The sequence below is a fragment of the Heteronotia binoei genome, chromosome 21 (assembly GCF_032191835.1).
Source record: "Heteronotia binoei isolate CCM8104 ecotype False Entrance Well chromosome 21, APGP_CSIRO_Hbin_v1, whole genome shotgun sequence".
Taxonomy (NCBI): domain Eukaryota; kingdom Metazoa; phylum Chordata; class Lepidosauria; order Squamata; family Gekkonidae; genus Heteronotia; species Heteronotia binoei.
Window position 1 is genome coordinate 163,031,472 of NC_083243.1, and position 18,623 is coordinate 163,050,094.

At 40.0% G+C, this 18,623-nt stretch overlaps 1 protein-coding gene across 3 annotated transcripts in view; it reads left to right on the top strand.

Annotated features, from left to right (window-relative positions):
• Positions 1-18,623, top strand: part of PPP6R3 (protein phosphatase 6 regulatory subunit 3) — a 130,213-nt gene that overhangs the window by 26,190 nt on the left and 85,400 nt on the right. For all 3 annotated transcript variants that reach the window (XM_060262922.1, XM_060262923.1, XM_060262924.1), the window contains exons 10-11: positions 88-237; positions 12,916-12,980. In XM_060262922.1, coding sequence (XP_060118905.1) covers positions 88-237; positions 12,916-12,980 — 215 coding nt within the window. The remainder of the gene's footprint in view (positions 1-87; positions 238-12,915; positions 12,981-18,623) is intronic.

An 18,623-nucleotide genomic window follows, 5' to 3' on the forward strand; every position in this document is an offset into this window, starting at 1 on the left:
TAAAGCTAGTTGCTAGGGCTTTTATGTGGGCATTGGATGTTAATCTTCTAATAACTTCTGACTTCTGGCTTTCTTTTTATTCTGTAGGATATGTTTTTTAAGTATACATGGAATAACTTTTTACATACTCAAGTAGAAATTTGTGTTGCATTGATTCTTGCAAGTCCTTTTGAAAGCACAGAAAACAGCACTGTCTTGGATCAGGATTCCATTGGAGACAACATTTTGCTGAAACATGTAAGCCAACATATGGTTCTTCTCACTTGAATTTGTATTGGTTGGGGGTGTCGTTATAAGTTATTTATAGTTGAAAAATGTGCTTGGTGTAGTAAGCAATTTGAATAAAGTCAGAGCTAACAAGATGATGAAACTCAAGAAATATTACTGCTCTGAAGGCTCTTGTAAGTAATAGTCTCCTTTCTCCTTCTGTTGCACTTCAATAAAGCATTTTATTTGTACAAAATAACAGGCTTATGACACCTCTGAAGACAGACAGTTACTGTGGAACAAGCTTTGGGTCAAGGCTTTTGTGCTACAGTAAATTTTTAAGCTGTTGAAAAACTAACTGCAGCAGACTACCCCTGTGAACTTTCTCTGAGTAGTGGCAGTTTCTGTGTCATGAATAGTCTAGTCCTCCTTTTTATTTCATTAAAAGCATTTGAATATGTTTTCTGTCCCTATATTGGAATCCCAAACACTTATAAAATCAGTAAATAGCCCCAGATTACGACTGCTTCAACTAATGAAAAAACTGCAATAATTGCAATTAAACCAAAATGGCATATTGATATACCAGAAAGAACAAGTTACTAAACTAGGTAAAAGGTGTGCTGAAATAGCCATGTGTCAAACCTGGCACCTAAAGGCCATTAGAGAGAGGGCTAGATGGGCCTTCTGTGGCATGGAATTCTATAGCATGGTGAGCTTCTTCAAAGAGTAACTCTTTGACCCCTTTGCTTTAGCAAGCTAAGGAAAAAAATATCTTTGTCTTTCCCCCCAGAGCTAATGGTGGACTAATTAGGCAATTGAGGAACAGAGTACTTTTAGGTAGAACTGCATAGTGCAAATTATTTATTTGAAGTACCAATTTTAAGTTTTTAATACCTGAAGGGTATATAAAAATGTACACTGAATTGGATTCAGTACTAAGCTGTTCTATAGGCTGAGATCCTGAACAGATAATGCGTTCAGTGGCATGCCCACATGAGTTTTAGGACAATAGCTGGCCACCTATTCCATATTGAACTTGTTTTGGTTTGCACTATTACTCTTCATTCATCTGTTGCAGATGTTTGTGTAGAAACTGTTGTCTGACAAAAGACAGAAGTGTTGATAGTATTTTGTTCAGCTCTTAATGATAGTATTTTGTTCAGCTCAAATTATACTTCTGGTATTAAAGCATATGGTATGTTTTTATTTTATATAAACAATACAAACATTGAAAAAGGTAAGATAAGATAGAAATACCACAGAGTTTCATTTATACGTAAGCAGTCATATTTTGGTCATTGAAAGCATAAAATCAAAGAAAAATAATAATTTTTAATCTTCAGTATTGTCTAATAAATTGTAACTAATACCATTTTTCTATCTAGAAAGTTGTTGAACACATCTTACTTTGAAATGTACAAATTACTTATATACTTTTGATTTCGTCTGGTCTACATACAATTACATCTTCATTCCTAATAATTCTAACATTTCCGACCTTGGGTCATTGTAAGCATAAATGTTTTAAACATACGTTGTTCAATTCTGTCTCTTAATCCTTCTGCATTTTATAATTTTATTCTTACTTTAAACGTTAAAGCTTTTCAACCTAATTTTGATCAATATGTGCAAAAAGTACATTCCATTTTTCTTGAAATTCAGATTCTGGTCTATTGCACAAGTAAGATGTTAGCTTTGCCATTGTCATATAACCAGTTAATTTATTTTTCCAATCAATTCTAGGCATAATTCAGCTTTCCATTTAAATGCAAATACCTCTCTTGCCGCTGTCACCATGTATTTAAATAGTTCATTGTGAATTTTTGAAAAATTGGACTGGGACTGTCGAACTCCTTTGGTTGAGGGCTGGATCTGACATAAATGAGACCTTGTCAGGCCGAGCCATGTGTGTCATAAAATGTAATACCAGGTGGTGGATATGTAAACTTTGTAAAGGACACAAACACAAAGATTTAAAAAAAACTTAGAACATGCTTAAAAGGTTGTCCCCAAAGCAGAAAAAATCATACCTTTCTAGAAGAATGATTAATCTAATTTCAATGCTATTGCTTACAACAATGTCCATTGGGTATGGTTTCATTTCCTAATCCTCTGAGTGAGGCATTACTTTTAAAGCCAGGTGCATGCAATTTAAAGTTTTTTAAAGAGATAACAAAGAATTTGACAGTGTTTCCTTCCAAGATACATTATCCGTTATCATTCTTAAGAGTTTTTAGATACTTCCATACATAGTCATCAGATACAGAAACCAATGGTTACAAACAGCTAGAAAAGTTATAAAAAGCAAGATTGTAAAAACAAGATTACAAAAAGCGAGATTGATCCCAGTCATTATTCAAACCTTTAGGTGTTAAGGTCTGCAGTAAAAATATCCGCTTCATTTCACGTCTGAGCAACCATTTAGTGACATCGACTTTACCCTGCAATTTTAAAGGAAATTTCTCTGTAACCAAAAATCTGAGGGAGTTAGGGTTGTGCTAGAGGTCCCTAAAATGACCCACGAGGGGAGCATCAGTCACTAAGTTTTAAATTCCAGATTTATGTTCTAGAATATGTGTCCGGATAGCACGTGTCGTATTTCCCACGTAGATTTTGGGGCACAGCCATTGCAAGATGTAAGTACACTGTTTAGTTGAACAGGTAGTAGTATCACGGAGAGATATCTTAAAACCTGTATCTGGATGTATAATTTTTCTCAGTTCTAAGGATAGAGAGCAAGCAGAACAAGTCCTGCATTTGAAGTGACCCCCATTTTCTCTATTGTCTCCTGTATTGTGTTGAGAAAAATCGGATCTTACCAGGATGTCTCCCATTCTTCTATAACCAATTTTTGGGAACCTCTGGCACCCTGGCAAGTCTTGAACCAGAAACCAAAATTTCTTAATAACATTCTGGATAGAATAAGATAGATTAGAGTACTGAAAAGCACATGACAGGCTTCCTGCAACTCCTATCCTATCATTGGTCCGATGAAGGGACCCGTCAAACATCGAAGACCTAGGAACTTTCTTCACATGGTTGCAGGCTTTCTGAATTGTAACCTTTATTCCCTGCTCCAGTACCCACATTGCTCTTTTTTGGTTGCTCAATTCCCAGGTGGGGGCAGGGGATACCTGGTTTGGAGGCCCTCCCACCTCCCAAGGTCATCAGAAAGCAGGTGGAGGGGAGGGAAATGTCTGCTGGGCACTCTATTATTCCCTAGTATGGAGACTTATTCCCATAGAAAATAATGGAGAATCAATCCACGGGTATCTGGGGCTCTGAGACAGCAGTTTTTTGAGGTAGAGGCACCAAACTTTCAGCATAGCATCCAGTGCCTCTCCCCCGAATACCCTCCAAGTTTCAAAAAGATTGGACCACGGGGTCCAATTCTATGAGCCCCCAAAGAAGGTGCCCCATATCCCTCATTATTTCCTATGGATGGAAGGCATTTAAAAGGTGTGCGGTCCCTTTAAATGGGATGGCCAGAACTTCCTTTGGAGTTCAGTTCTGCTTGTCGCACCCTTGCTCCTGGCTGTCTCCTGGCTCCACTCCCAAAGTCCCCAGATATTTATTGAATTGAACTTGGCAACCCTATTTCAGTAGGCTGTTCAGGTGTTGTTCAGGTGTGTATTTGTAAGTTGCAAATCTACTTTTGATTTATTGACATTCATTACACAAATCTCCTGGTCAATGCTTTGAGCCTAAGACCCAGGGAAAATGTGAGACAGCTGGACATTGTGAGCTTTTGTACATAAGTTGCTTTGTGTTCTGGTCAGCCAATGGAGAAAATAGAGGGTTTGCTCTGTAGTTCCTGTGTGATTGAACAAGCCTTGCAAAGCAAGCTGTGATGTAGAAAGAAACAAAAGACAGAAAAGGAAGCAGATGACAGTGAATTGCTTGCAGGCCTGATAGGAGCCCTCTGGGGGCCTGATTTGGCCCTCAGGCTGCATGTTTGATGCCCTGCATTAGATGGTGATATGTTTAGTAGCATATGTTTTGGATTCAGCAGCAAGTTAACTTTTAATAACTTATGTATTTCTTCATGAATCTTTGTCCAATATTTTTTGGCTTTGTTGCAGGACTACCACATATGATAGAGTACTGAATCAGTACTCTTACATTCTTCGGTGGTCCTGGTAGTGGGTCAGTCCTTACTACTGGGGATGTAGCTCCTCCTCTTCCAGGATAGGGCTGGCTCAAACTTGATCCTGGAGGGGAGGGGCTTATCCCCTGGTTTCCCAGTCTTACTGGCCCTGCCTCTGAAGCAGGATGTGTCGGCTTGAGATCTCTTGAACTCAAAGATCCTGATAAGAAGAAAGAAATTGAGGTGACCAGGGAACCAGACAGGCACCCAAGCCTCTCTGGTATCCCATTCTTCGCTGCAGCAGCCAGCTGCATGGCTCCTTTGACACTGAAACCATAGGCTGGTCCCTCAGTGGTCTTGGAGCTTCACTGACTCCCACTTTTGCCACCAGTACCTCCTGGCTGGTTCCTTCATGATCCCACACTTGTGGACACTCAGAAGTGAGTGGCAGAGTCAGCAGCAGTTTCTGGAACCGTGTTGCCCAGGCATGCTAGCTGAGACCTCATCAATCCTGGTGTAGATGATTTATTCAGAGCCAGTGGAGGTCCAAGGCTGCACCCAGCGAATAAGGTGCTAGCCCAGAAGTCTGAGAGCTAGCCAGGCCCGGCTTAGATGATTTATTCAGAGCCGGTGGAGGTCCAGGCTGGATGCACCCTGCAAATAACGTAGGGTTGTGCCCTGGGCACAGATCCAGCATTTTTCGTTTTCTTCTGCCTGGACCCCAGTGTTGCTCATTTGTAAAGGGAACCTGATGGGCAAATGGCTAAGAAAAATTCTCCCTCTCTTCCTTCTGGTATAGTTGGGAGCCAAGGCCTGTTTTTTCCCTGAGCAATGAGACCCCTTTGTTCCCCTCAGGCTGTAGGCCTTCAGAGAAAAAGAGGAGGGAAAAACAGCCATTTTAGAAGCTGCCTTATACTGAATCAGCCCCTGGGTCCTAGAAGGAGTAATGCTTCAGGCTGAGGAACTGCTTTCACTTTCAGTTGCAGCCCAGAGACTCAACATGGAGGACTCAATATTCTAGCTGAATTCTAACTGCCAGATTCCCCTTCATCCAATAATGATACTCAATTTGAGAGTCAAACCATAGATATTTCAGGGGAAGGTGCCAAAGCCAATAATGCTCATGGCTGTAGGCTGAATCAGGAAGGATTCTTGAGACCTTTGGAAAAAGTGCTCTACGACGGAGTCAGACTCTAAGCCCAGGACATGGGGCAGAGATGAGGGTGTGGGTAAATTCTTTAACCCATTTTTAAAAAAGAGAGAGTTGAACAAAACAAATTACAGACCCCTCCCCCAGGGATTGCAGTCCTCTGTTCAGTGACCAAAAAGGGGGTTCTGAGTCCTCAGCCTTCTGTTAAAGAATAAGTTGAATTATATGAGGAAGAGTCAGATATTTTACTTGTGGATCTTCTGACAAAAATACGTAATCTTTCATTGAAATCGAGGACTGGAAGGTAGCAAATGTCACCCCCATCTTTAAAAAGGGTTTCAGAGGAGATCCGGGAAATTACAGGCCAGTCAGTCTGACTTCAATACCGGGAAAGTTGGTAGAAACCATTATCAAGGACAGAATGAGTAAGCACATTGATGAACACAAGTTATTGAGGAAGACTCAGCATGGGTTCTATAAGAGAAGAGCTTGCCTCACTAACCTGTTAGAGTTCTTTGAGGGGGTAAACAAACATGTGGACAAAAGAGACTCAATAGATGTTGTTTACCTTGACTTCCAGAAAGCTTTTTATAAAGTTCCTCATTAAAAACTCCTTAGTAATCTCAAGAGTCATGGAGTAAAAGGACAAATTCTCTTGTGGATCAAAAACTGGCTAATTAATAGGAAACAGAGAGTGAGTATAAATGGGCAGTCTTCACAGTGGAAGACGGTAAGCAGTGGGGTGCCGCAGGGCTCAGTATTGGGTCCCATGCTCTTTAACTTGTACATTATTTGGAGTTGGGAGTAAGCAGTGAAGTGGCCAAGTTTGCAGATGACACTAAATTGTTCAGGGTGGTGAGAACCAGAGAGGGTTGTGAGCTCCAAAGGGATCTGTTGAGGCTGAGTGAGTGGGCGTCAACATGGCAGATGAGGTTCAGTGTGGCCAAGTGTAAAGTAATGCACATTGGGGCCAAAAATCCCAGCTACAAATCAAAGTTGAGTTGATGGGGTGTGAACTGGCAGAGACTGACCAAGAGAAAGATCTTGGGGTTGTTGTAGATAACTCACTGAAAATGTCACGACAGTGTGCGATTGCAATAAAAAAGGCCAACGCCATGCTGAGAATTATTAGGAAGGGAATTGAAAACAAATCTGCCAGTATCATAATGCCCCTGTATAATTTATTTACTTATTTATTACGTTAAGCTTATATCCCGCCCTCTCCGCAAGCGGACTCAGGGCGGCTCACAACATCACATCACTTCCATTAAAAACCAATAAAACATAATTACATATTTAAATTATTTAAAACATTTCATGGTGCTGTATTAATACAGTACAGTATAGCGGTTCTGAAAGCTCGATGGTGACCATCGATACTCTGCATGGTGCTCTATATGATGTCCAGTGGCAGCTCTCTCTCGGTTAAATGTTGGCCTGTCGGAACAATTCAGTCTTACAGGCCCTGTGAAATGTAGACAAATCCTGCAGGGCCCTTATGGCCTCCGGGAGAGCGTTCCAGAGTTGTGGTGCTGCCACCGAGAAGGCCCTGACTCGTGTCGTACACAACCTGGCTTCTTTTGGTCCAGGGATGGACAATAGATTTTTCGTCCCTGAACGCAGTGCTCTCTGGGGAATATGCGGGATGGTGCATGGTCTCATTTGGAATACTGTGTACAATTCTGGTCACCGCACCTCAAAAAGGATATTATAGCATTGGAAAAAGTCCAGAAAAGGGCAACTAGAATGATTTAAGGGTTGGAACACTTTCCCTATGAAGAAAGGTTAAAACGCCTGGGGCTCTTTAGCTTGGAGAAACATCGACTGTGGGGTGACATGATAGAGGTTTACAAGATTATGCATGGAATGGAGAAAGTAGAGAAAGAAGTACTTTTCTCCCTTTCTCACAATACAAGAACTCGTGGGCATTCAATGAAATTGCTGAGCAGTTGGGTTAGAACGGATAAAAGGAAGTATTTCTTCTCCCAAAGGGTGATTAACATGTGAAATTCTCTGCCACAGGAGGATCATGCTCTGTTTCAGTATGTCATAGTACATGTTGGTATTCATGGTTTCCTCAATGAACTGTAGCTCCCCAGTACTGGCAGCACTCATGCAGCCCCAGACCATGACATTCCCACCACCATGCTTGACTGTAGGCAAGACACACTTGTCTTTGTACTCCTTACCTGGTTGCCGCCACACACGCTTGACACCATCTGAACCAAATAAGTTTATCTTGGTCTCATCGGACCACAGGACATGGTTCCAGAAATCCATGTCCTTAGTCTGCTTATCTGCAGCAAACCGTTTGCGGGCTTTCTTGTGCATCATCTTTAGAAGAGGCTTGCTTCTGGGATGACAGCCCTGCAGACCAATTTGATGCAGCATGCAGCGTATGGTCTGAGCACTGACAGGCTGACCCCCCACCCCTTCAACCTCTGTAGTAATGTCATGGTCTGGGGCTGCATGAGTGCTGCTGGCACTGCGGTGCTACAGTTCATTGAGGGAACCATGAATGCCAACATATACTGTGACATACTGAAGCAGAGCATGATCCCCTCCCTTCGGAGACTGGGCCGCAGGGTAGTATTCCAACATGATAACGACCCCAAACACACCTTCAAAACGACCACTGCCTTGCTAAAGAAGCTGAGGGTAAAGGTGATGGACTGGCCAAGCATGTCTCCAGACCTAAACCCTATTGAGCACCTGAAATGGAAGGTGGAGGTGCGCAAGGTCTCTTAACATCCACCAGCTACGTGATGTCGTCATGGAGGAGTGGAAGAGGACTCCAGTGGCAACCTGTGAAGCTCTGGTGAAATCTATGCCCAAGTGCTGGAAAATAATGGTGGCCACACAGAATATTGACACTTTGGGCCCCATTTGGACAGTATCACTTAGGGGTGTACTCACTTTTGTTGACAACTTTTTAGACATTAATGGCTGCGTGTTGCATAATTCTGAGGGGACAGCACATTTACATTGCTATACAAGCTGTAGACTCACTACTTTGCATTGTAGCCAAGTGTCATTTCTTCAGTGTTGTCACATGAAAAGACATACTTAAATATTTACAAAATGTGTCTACTCACTTCTGTGACATACTGTAGATAGATATGTATGTATGTATTGATTATTGAGCCCATCTGTGGGAAGAGCGGATTATAAATCTAAAGTAATAAATAAATAATCACATCCAGCATAGATAGGACAGCTTGCTAATCACCCAAATGTGACATACCACAGGTACCACAAAAAAAAAAATAGCAGATAACTGATGTTCAAGTGGATATTTGAGTAGTCATGCAACTCTGTTTTCTCCCTCACTTCTGGCATCTCTTATACCAGGGTGGATTCAGCACTGAATTTCTGCTGGTACAAGGAGTGTCACCTGCAAAGTGTGACATTACTGACTCCCCTCCCCATAGTAGCCCCAAATGGGCCCCCAAATCACCTTTCCCCCGGTGTTAAGTTCAGGTCTAAGCCTTCCATTGTTGCTGTACCCATGGTTTCTGGGTACACAGCTATAAGGACAACAAATACAGAAAAACATAAGAGCAAAGTCTACAAACTGGTTTGGAGTCAGGTATCTGAACGTTCAGTTCAACAGTCAGGGTTGGAGGATCCAGGGATGCAGTTCCAAAGCTTGGAAGCAGGTGCAAAATAAAGGTGTCTGGGCCCAGGCTTCCGGAGCAACCACAGATTCAACAAGATACAAGTCAACGGTCAGGCTGCAGCTCTGTTTGTTAAATAGGTCAGCACTAAAAGGTGTGGCAATATACACAAGAATCTTAGTAGAACGGCTTAAACAATGTCTAATAAACTTTATAAAGGAAGACCAAGCGGGTTTTCTCCCTAAAAGGCAAATAAGAGACAATATTAGAACTGTTGTAAATATTGTAGAATACTATGAAAGACATCCAGAGAAGGAAGTTGCATTATTCTTTGTGGACGCAGAGAAAGCTTTTGATAATTTGAATTGGGACTTTATGTTTGCAGTAATGGAGAAAATAAAGTTGGGGAAAAACTTTATAAGAATGATAAAAGCAGTTTATACTGAACAACGTGCAAGGTTATGTATAAATGCAGATCTTACAGAAGAAATGACAATCAGCAAAGGTACAAGGCAAGGTTGTCCGCTTTCACCATTGTTGTTTATAATGACTCTTGAAATCTTATTGCTGCAAATACAAGATGATGAAGAAATAGAAGGAACGAGAATTAAAGGATTTTCCTATAAATATAGAGCATTTGCAGATGATATAATGTTTATAAATGAAAATCCTATGCAAGTAACACGTTTGTTGTTAGCCAAAATACAATATTTTGGAGAATTGGTGGGACTTTATGTTAATAAAGAAAAGTCAAAAATTTTGCGTAAAAATATGCAAGTAAGTAAAAGGAATTGCAGAGATTAACGGGATGTGACGTTACCCCTAAAGTAAAATACTTGGGCATGGAAATAACAACGAAGAATATTTATCTGTTTAAAAACAATTATGAAAAGTTATGGCGTAAAATGGATGAAGATATGATAAAATGGAACAAGCTTAATTTGTCATTGCTTGGTAGAATAGCTGCAATTAAGATGAACATTTTGCCAAGAATAATGTATTTGTTTCAAACTATTCCGTTTGTGAAAGACAGTAAACAATTTAATAAATGGCAAAGAAAGATTTCAGAATTTGTATGGGCCAGGAAAAACCCAAGGATTAAAATTAAAGTTTTAACAGATGCTAAAGAAAGAGGAGGATTTCAACTACCAGATTTAAGATTATATCGTGAAGCAGTTTGTCTAGTGTGGATAAAAGATTGGGTGACGCTGTTGAATAAAAAACTTTTAACGTTGGAAGGTCATGGAAATAAATTCGGCTGGCACGCTTATATGTACTATGGAAAGAAAAAGTTGGATGTTTTTTTTCTCACCATTATATAAGAAATAATCTGCTAAATATTTGGATGAAGTACAAGAAATATGGCGATGAGAGAAAACCAATATGGATAGTGCCAGCAGAAGTAATAAGAATAACAGCTGAGACAGGAGAGGATAAAGGGATGTCATATAATCAATTACTAAAAATACAAAGCGGTAAAATAGAATTGAAAACTGCTGAAGAGTTAAACAATAAATATGATTGGTTTCAAATGCAACAAATAAAAAGTTTGGTGGAAAGCGATTTTAAAACTGAAGGAATAAGACAAGAACAAACAAATGGAAAAAGTTCTGCTTGGAGATAATGAAAAATTGATTTCGAAAATCTACACGTTTCTTTTAAAATGGTCTACGGAAGATGAAGTAGTGAAATCTCAAATGATTAAGTGGGCAATTAATGTAAATACAGAAATACAGATGGACACATGGGACATTTGTGGAAGAACTCTGAAACTCTCAACATGTCAGAGTATTAAAGAAAATTGTTTTAAGATGATGTACAGATGGTATATGACTCCTAAAAAGTTGGCAGAGAGGAACAATAAGATGTCAGATAGATGTTGGAAATGTAAAAAACATGAAGGTACTTTCTACCATATGTGGTGGACTTGTGAAAGAGCGAAAAAGTATTGGCAGATGATTCAACGAGAGATTTCAAAGATCTTGGGATACGAATTTAACAAAGTTGCAGAGACTTTTCTGTTGGGATTACAAATGGAAAAAATTCCAAAAGAAGATAGAACTTTAATCTGGTACTTGCTCTCAGCTGCTAGGACATTGTATGCGCAGTTGTGGAAGCAAGAAAAAATACCAGAGAAATGGGATTGGATTGTAAAAGTTATGACATGGAGTGAAATGGACAAGTTAACAAGAACCTTAAGGGACTATGATTTAGAAGTATTTAAGATGGAGTGGAAAAAGTTCAGAAGATACGTAGAAAAAGAGTGGAAAATAAAAGGACATTGGACAATTTTTGATAATGACTAAGTATAAGAGGGAGGAGGATATTAATTTTGGTTCTTATTAATTAAGGGTACCTTTAATATTAAGATTTTAAGTATATAACACCGACGGGGGTCAAGTAAAGGGGGGAGGGGTGGGTAGAAAGTAATATATGGGATAGATAAAAAAGTGATTATTAATGATGTAAGAAATTGAAATTTATTACCACATGTTACTTAAAAAAAAAAAAGGTGTTGCGAGCAAGGTTACTTCCATGCCAAGCTTTGCTCAGCGTGTTCCTTTTATTTGCCTCTTTTGCTGTCTTATCCCCCATGATCTAGGTGTTGCTTCTTGCAGTTGTGTTCACCTTCTTATAAGTGCACGTCTTTTATTGTTTCCCTGTCGGCTTTTCAGTCCTGGTCCTGCAAGGACTCTGTTCCATGAATTAACGCTGGTTGTTGCTGAACAGCCAAGCAGGTGCTTCATTGTCATCACTCCTGAGCTGTCAAGCACGCTCTCTTCCTTCTATGCTCTGCTGACCCAGGAGAGACTGGGGGTACACTGGCCTCTGTGGCCTGCCATCTCCTGGAAAAACAAGCAGCTTAGCCATGACTGGGCTGGCTGTGACTCTCTTCCTCTGTTGGGCCTGCTGTTGGATCTGGCTACTCAGGTGGGGATTCCGTCAGTGTAGGGCCCAATTCTTCTGACTCCTCCAGACTGCTGTGGAAGGGAGAAGCCACAAGAGTCAGGCTCTACAGGTGAAAGTTCTTGTGTCCATGGAAACATGGCAGATCCAACCCCATTGTCTCTTTCATAGGAGCTACTGGCAGCAGTACTAAGGAAAGTACTCATTGCTTATCTCAGTGTATGTCCAGAAATGAGTACCACTGTTCAAGGAGGAAATGTGAATGCCAGTTCTTTCACTAGAACTGATGCAGAACCCTTACATGTGACTGAAAAGATTCCCCTAAGGGAATCTCTTAACTTTGTTTCACACAGTTTTCAGCTGTGTAAAGGATTTGCATTGTGGTGTGAATCTCATGGAACTGGATCATCAAAAAGGTTCAACATTACCTGTGTTAGGTAAACATGTTTTTGAAAGTGTGACTTCACATTAAATTCTGTTCTATACCCTTTCTAAAATATAGATTGTCAGTATTCCTTGGTGCCATTATTTGACTCTGAGTTTGAAAACTTCATTGCTAGATTTCATTGGGAGAAATCACAACAGTCCTTTACATTTGGAGAGTTAGTGTTGTGACTTCCTATGAACATTTTTTTAAAAAAATCGCAGAATGCAAGGAAGCCAAGTGGTTCTCTATATGTATATTTGTAGAATTATTTTCTGTGGTCAGCCCACACACACATGACTACAAAAGTGGACTTAATACTTGGGGATGGATGGTATCGTTGTACATGTTAGTATATGTTTGAGGAACAGTAGCTTAGCTTCCTCTTCAGGTAGGTAGCAACATATGTGGTCATTTGTATTGTGCTTGAACGCATTGTTGGTTCTTATTATTCATTTAATTTCTGTAGGCTTTGTAGTGCAGAAAACCCAAAAAAACTAAAGCTGTTTTTCTTTTATAGCTTTTCCTTAAGTGCCATTTAATAGAACGAGTACTTGAAGCATGGGAGATGAACGAGAAGAAACAGTGAGTAGCCCAAACTTCTCTTTCTGCATAGTTTAAGATGCCATATGAGAAGTAAGGTAGCACTTAACTTTGTATAGAAACACACTCAATTGGCAAATGTTCCTAAAGCTCAGGTTCAATGCACTTATTTTACTTGGGGAATATTTACATAACAGAGATTCTTGGGTGAAAAAAGAGACAAGATATTTCTTCTTGTTTATTCTTTTGCAGTGTTCTGCTGTTGTAGTTTATAAGTGAATAGTTTGCATAAACAACAAATGTCAGTAGAAAAGAGAAAGATTCCAGTAGCACCTAAAGACTAGAAAATTTGTAGCAAGGAATGGGGGGGGGGAATTATTGTTTTGAGATGCTAATAACTTGGCCTCTGTAGGAGAGCAAGCTCAAGATCTGCTGGGATCCCTCAATGAGTATTTGTGTAAAAAGACAATTCCCAACCATGTTCTAATATTTATATACAGAAGTCCTTGAAATTAACCCAAGAATCATAAGAGACCTTTACAGTTACATGCTCAAGGGAAAATGTCCCTGAAGGGGACAGAACAATCTATGTCCAACTGTTTCAGAACTGAGAAATTATTTAAAAAATTCTGGAGCTGGAGAAATTATTAAAAAACAGCTGGTTCAGCTAACTCACAGATGAACAGTGAGACAAATAATTCTTCCAGCACACTTAATGTAGCTGGATATTCCTCTAGTGAAAGACAAGAACTGATAAATCTCCAGATGCGCCCCCCCCCCAATTAAGTAAAGGCAGGCCTCATGGGAGGAGCAGAGCTCCAGGAGTTCTAACAGCTGACTTTCTCCCCCCCCCAAAAAAAAACTTTTTGTCCCCCCCTCCCCACACTGTTGGCGGCCTTGCCTAAAGAGGCCCCTGGTGAGGTGTGTGGCTGCAGCTTGCCTGCCATATGTTTTTCCTGGCTCTCCTGTACTAGCGTCTCTTTGCACCTTTTGCACCCAGGGCAGGTAGTCAAGCGCTTGCTTCTGCTCCAGGGCTCTCCTGCCTCCTCCTGATGCCGGGCTTCAAAAGAGGGGCTCCCCTCCACTTTTTGATGTCCTTCTGCTCTGAAAGCTCTTGTAGTGGAATGCCAGATACTTTTGCATGGCAGCAGATCCACAGGGCTCATTTGCTGAGAGCTGGAAACTAATACATCCCAATATCCCTGTCTTGCTGCATGTCAGAAGCCGGCCTTGGGGTGCACCTCACCGCTTGCTTACTGTTGCCAATCCAGAAGGTGAGGAGCAGCAACAACCTCAGGAGGAGTTGCCTGAGGTGAGGAACAGCGCGGAGGATCAAGATATGTCCAGCCAGTTCCCCACCGTGGGCAGCCATGTCACCACCTGGGCTGGAGTCACACCTGTGGCTGCCCCGGCTTGCTCCACAGAGGCCGGCTTGGCCAGGGGTCAGGGGGTCATTCCCCCATGTGCACCTGAAGGGGCACCCACCTGGCTTACTGCCAGTAGCCAGTGCTGGGCAGTTGAAACTGGGCTCCACCTGGGCATTAGGGGTGGGGCGGGCCCAGCAAGCACCGGCTGGGTTACCTGCCCACTGGGCTTGATGCAGTTGCCTTCCCAGACCTGGTTTGACACAGACTATGGGGGAAAGGCACCGAGACTGAAAGTCTGGTGTTCTAGTACCAGAGTGCAGAAGCTAGAGACTGGGGATGGGGCGGGGACCCCTCCTTCCCCACACACCTCCAGGCACCATCCTCAGGGGGGCTCCTCCGTGCCAGCACAAGGCAGACTCCAGCTTTTGTTCCAGAGTGCCAGGACACCAGACGGACTTTCTCTCTTTCCAATCAGCCTGTCGCTGCTCCTTCTCCACTCTCTGGGCTAGGTGGGACACAGGGGGCTTTGCATGTGGTCTCCATATATATGAATCGAATTCCATGAAGACCATTTTCTTTTTGCTGTCCTTCTGCTCTGAAAGCTCTTGTAGTGGATTGCCAGATTCTTTTGCATTGCAACAGATCCACAGGGCTCATTTGCTGAGAGCTGGTAACTAATACATCCCAACAAGCTATTGAAGAGAACAATATTTCCTTTAACCTTATCTTATCACCATATCAAATTCTGTCAAAAGATAAGAGAACTTGATTACAATTTGGAGCCACCCCCACTTCAAATCGTACCAGACATATTTTAAATTTCATCTTACCATCTAGATTCTATCGCGAAAACAACATTATTGGCAATTAGTTCAGAGAATGTGGGATAGAGGGGAAATGGACTTTTCTTTATGAGAATTCGCTTTCTAAGGCCTTATTTTGCTATACATTTCTTACATTATTACATTTTAATTTCGTAGAGAGGTAACTGGAGTACAGCTCATTAATCCTGAAATACATTAAACGGTATACTTTTCTAACACTTTGTATAAAAAAACATATATAAATATCGATTAAGACCGATATTTTCTGTTATAATTATTTTGTGCTAAAATTATTATTGTTTTCTAGTAATGAGCTATATGATCTTTTGCAAAACCTCAAAAAATGCCCCTAATTTAAAATAAACCAAATTGATAAAAAGACTCTCAAGGCACTATTTCCAAATTAAAGAAGAATATACAAAAGATAAGGACTGAGATTTCATCTGGATTGCAAGAAATAAGTCAAAACATGCAAGAAAATAAATAAGATATCTAAAAAATCAAGACAAAGCAAAAAGAACTTAAAGGAAAACAAGAAAAAATTGAATCATTGCAAGGATTGCAAACTTCTTTAACAGAAGCGGAACATATTGAGGTTTTGGAAACAAAATGTAGCAGTAACAATCTTCAGTTCCACAGAATTTCAGAAAATGTTGGCAGATCAGATATATAAAACAGATTTTGAAAGTTAATACAAGATTATTTGAAAGTGCAAGATGATTTCCTAGAGATCGAACAAATCTTTAAAATTAATTCAAGATATACAACCTGTAATACAATTTGGAGAACAGAAAAAGTGCTGTAACAGAAGAATATAAGATCACTGAAAAATCTCCTGTGCTTTAGAAATATTTTTTACAAAGTACAGTGAAACAAGAACTACAGCAGAACAAGTTGAAGTACTCTTTCAAAAACTGACAGTGAAAGATAGTGATAAAAACTCGGGACCAGAAGATGCTTGACGCTCATCTAAAGAAGGAGAAAAGAAGGAAGGAAAAGAGACAAAAAAGGAGAGAAATGAATGAAATTAAAATAATCTCTTTGAATTTGAATGGATTAAACTCACCCTATTAAAAGATCCAAAACTGTCAATCGGGGAGGGATGGTGGCTCAGTGGTAGAGCATCTGCTTGGGAAGTAGAAGGTCCCAGGTTCAATCCCTGGCATCTCCAAAAAAGGGTCCAGGCAAATAGGTGTGAAAAACCTCAGTTTGAGACCCTGGAGAGCCGCTGCCAGTCTGAGAAAAGACAATACTGACTTTGATGGACCAAGGGTCTGATTCATTATAAGGCAGCTTCATATGTTCATATGTTCAACTGAAGAAATTGCAACTGAAGATAATATATATTGCATCTGCTCGGTGTGTGTGTGAATATATATTAATAACTGAAGTCTGGAGGTTTTTGAAGAATTATAAGACCAGAATGGACGATATTTGATGTTGAAGAATAAACTATCAGAAAGAACAATGTGGACATTAGTGTCAATATATGTCCCAAAACAATATAAATATGATTTTGGGGGGATTTTTTTAAAAAAATCAAAACATCAGATTTTCAAGAATGTGAGATTTTAATATTTGGAGATAATGAATGGGGTGTTAGGTACTTAAAAAGATAAAGCAAAAAGTACTGGTTGAAAACTCCCAAAAATGTTTTTGGATTATATGGGAATTTTAGAACTGGAAGATATCTGGTGAGTGCGACATACAGTTTGGCTTTTAGAAATGCTGTAAGTGCATACAACATTGCTTGATCTTATCAACTCTAAGGCTGTAAATGCATATAAAGCAGTTTGGATTTTGGAAAGGCAGTAAACGCATACAACATTGTTTAATCTTGTCAACTCACACCAATAAATATATTAATACTAGTAGAGAATCTATATTTGCTGCCTTTGTTGATCTTTAAGTAACTTTTGATTCGGTATCCCAAACTCAGTTATGGGAAAAGTTGGATTCCACTTCTATTCCTAAGCAGCTATTGGCCTTGATTAAGAATTTATATACTGGCAATGTTCTAGAGTTAAAAACCAATCTGAATTCATCTCTGAGATCAATAAGAATCAATCAGAATTGAAAAAGTTGTAAAACAAGGATGTGTTTTAGCTCCACACATATTCAATTTATACATAAATAACCTCGTCCCAAATCCGCAAAATAATACATACCATATTAAGCAAATCAACCACTACCAGTGCTTTCATCTGCAGATGATTTAGTTCTCCTTAGCCAAATCTCAATTGGCTTGAAGAAACTCATGAATGATTTCTGTCTTTTGTGCTCAAGAGTTGCTGACAGTTTTGCCAAAACAAAGAACTTGAGGTTCTTTAAGTCAGAATGCTTGAAGGAGAAATTATCAAAGAAGTTAGACAGTTTAAACATCTTGGTGTTATGTTTAATTATAACTTATCCCAGAACTCCTATATAAACTCTGTTGTAAGAAAGGACTCAAATGATACTAGCCATTCTCAAGAAATTCTTCAATACCAAAGATGACCAGTTTATTCCACTTCTGTTATACAAGGCCATTATTCTTCCCAAATTGCACTGTGCTACTCCAGTTTGGAACAACAGACCACTGGATCCTCTGGATAAGGGCCAGCAACCTTTCTTTTGTAAGATGGTCTCTCTTCCTCCCAGTGTATTATTGACTGTGGTGCAGCTAAAACTCAGACTTCCTCAGATATCAACAATAGCATGGTACCGAACTATTAAGTTCAGACCATCACTCCATGAATATAATGCTGTACCATCCTTACTGCAAATAATAACAGCTAGTTCTTGGTCGGAATCGTGGCTTAGCCCAGTTGATTCAAAGTTTGCAATATTAAACCGGAGCCCAGATCCTAGAGATTCACAAAAAATATTCTTGTTTACTGTATGAAAACATTTATTTTAAAAGATTGGGTTATGCTAAGATTCAATGCTGATTGGAAATGTTCCCTTATTTACTTCTGCTCATTAGAAAATATTCAAAGTGCCTAAATATTTATTTTACCTAACAGTTCCAAAATATCACCCTTTCAAGCTACTTAGAAAGTCTGCTATGAGATGAAGGGCCATTTTAGTAGCATCCAACCTGAGAAACATGTTTGTATTTTCTGTAAGGATTAAGTTGTCTCAACTGCCCATATTCTTTTTTTTAGCTGCCCCTGTTATGTCACTTTGCAACCAATATATATTACTCCCTGGGGTGACCATCTACAAAACGTTTCTGAACAGGAGAACCTAAAGATTTTACTATCAGACAGGATAAAAAGTACACATGTGATCTAGCTGTATTTATGCAGCTGCAAATTATCTATAAAAAACTTGATGTATGGCTTGAAGGCTGTTAAGTTTCATCAGGGAGAGAAGGGTTCAAGGCTGTGGTGTCATTCAGGATAAACTGGAGGTGCTCCACTACTGCTCTCTGAAATGCCTTTCCCAGGAATGGTAAATTCGACACTGGGCAGTAGTTGGATAGATTATTGGAATCTAGAGATGGTTTCTTT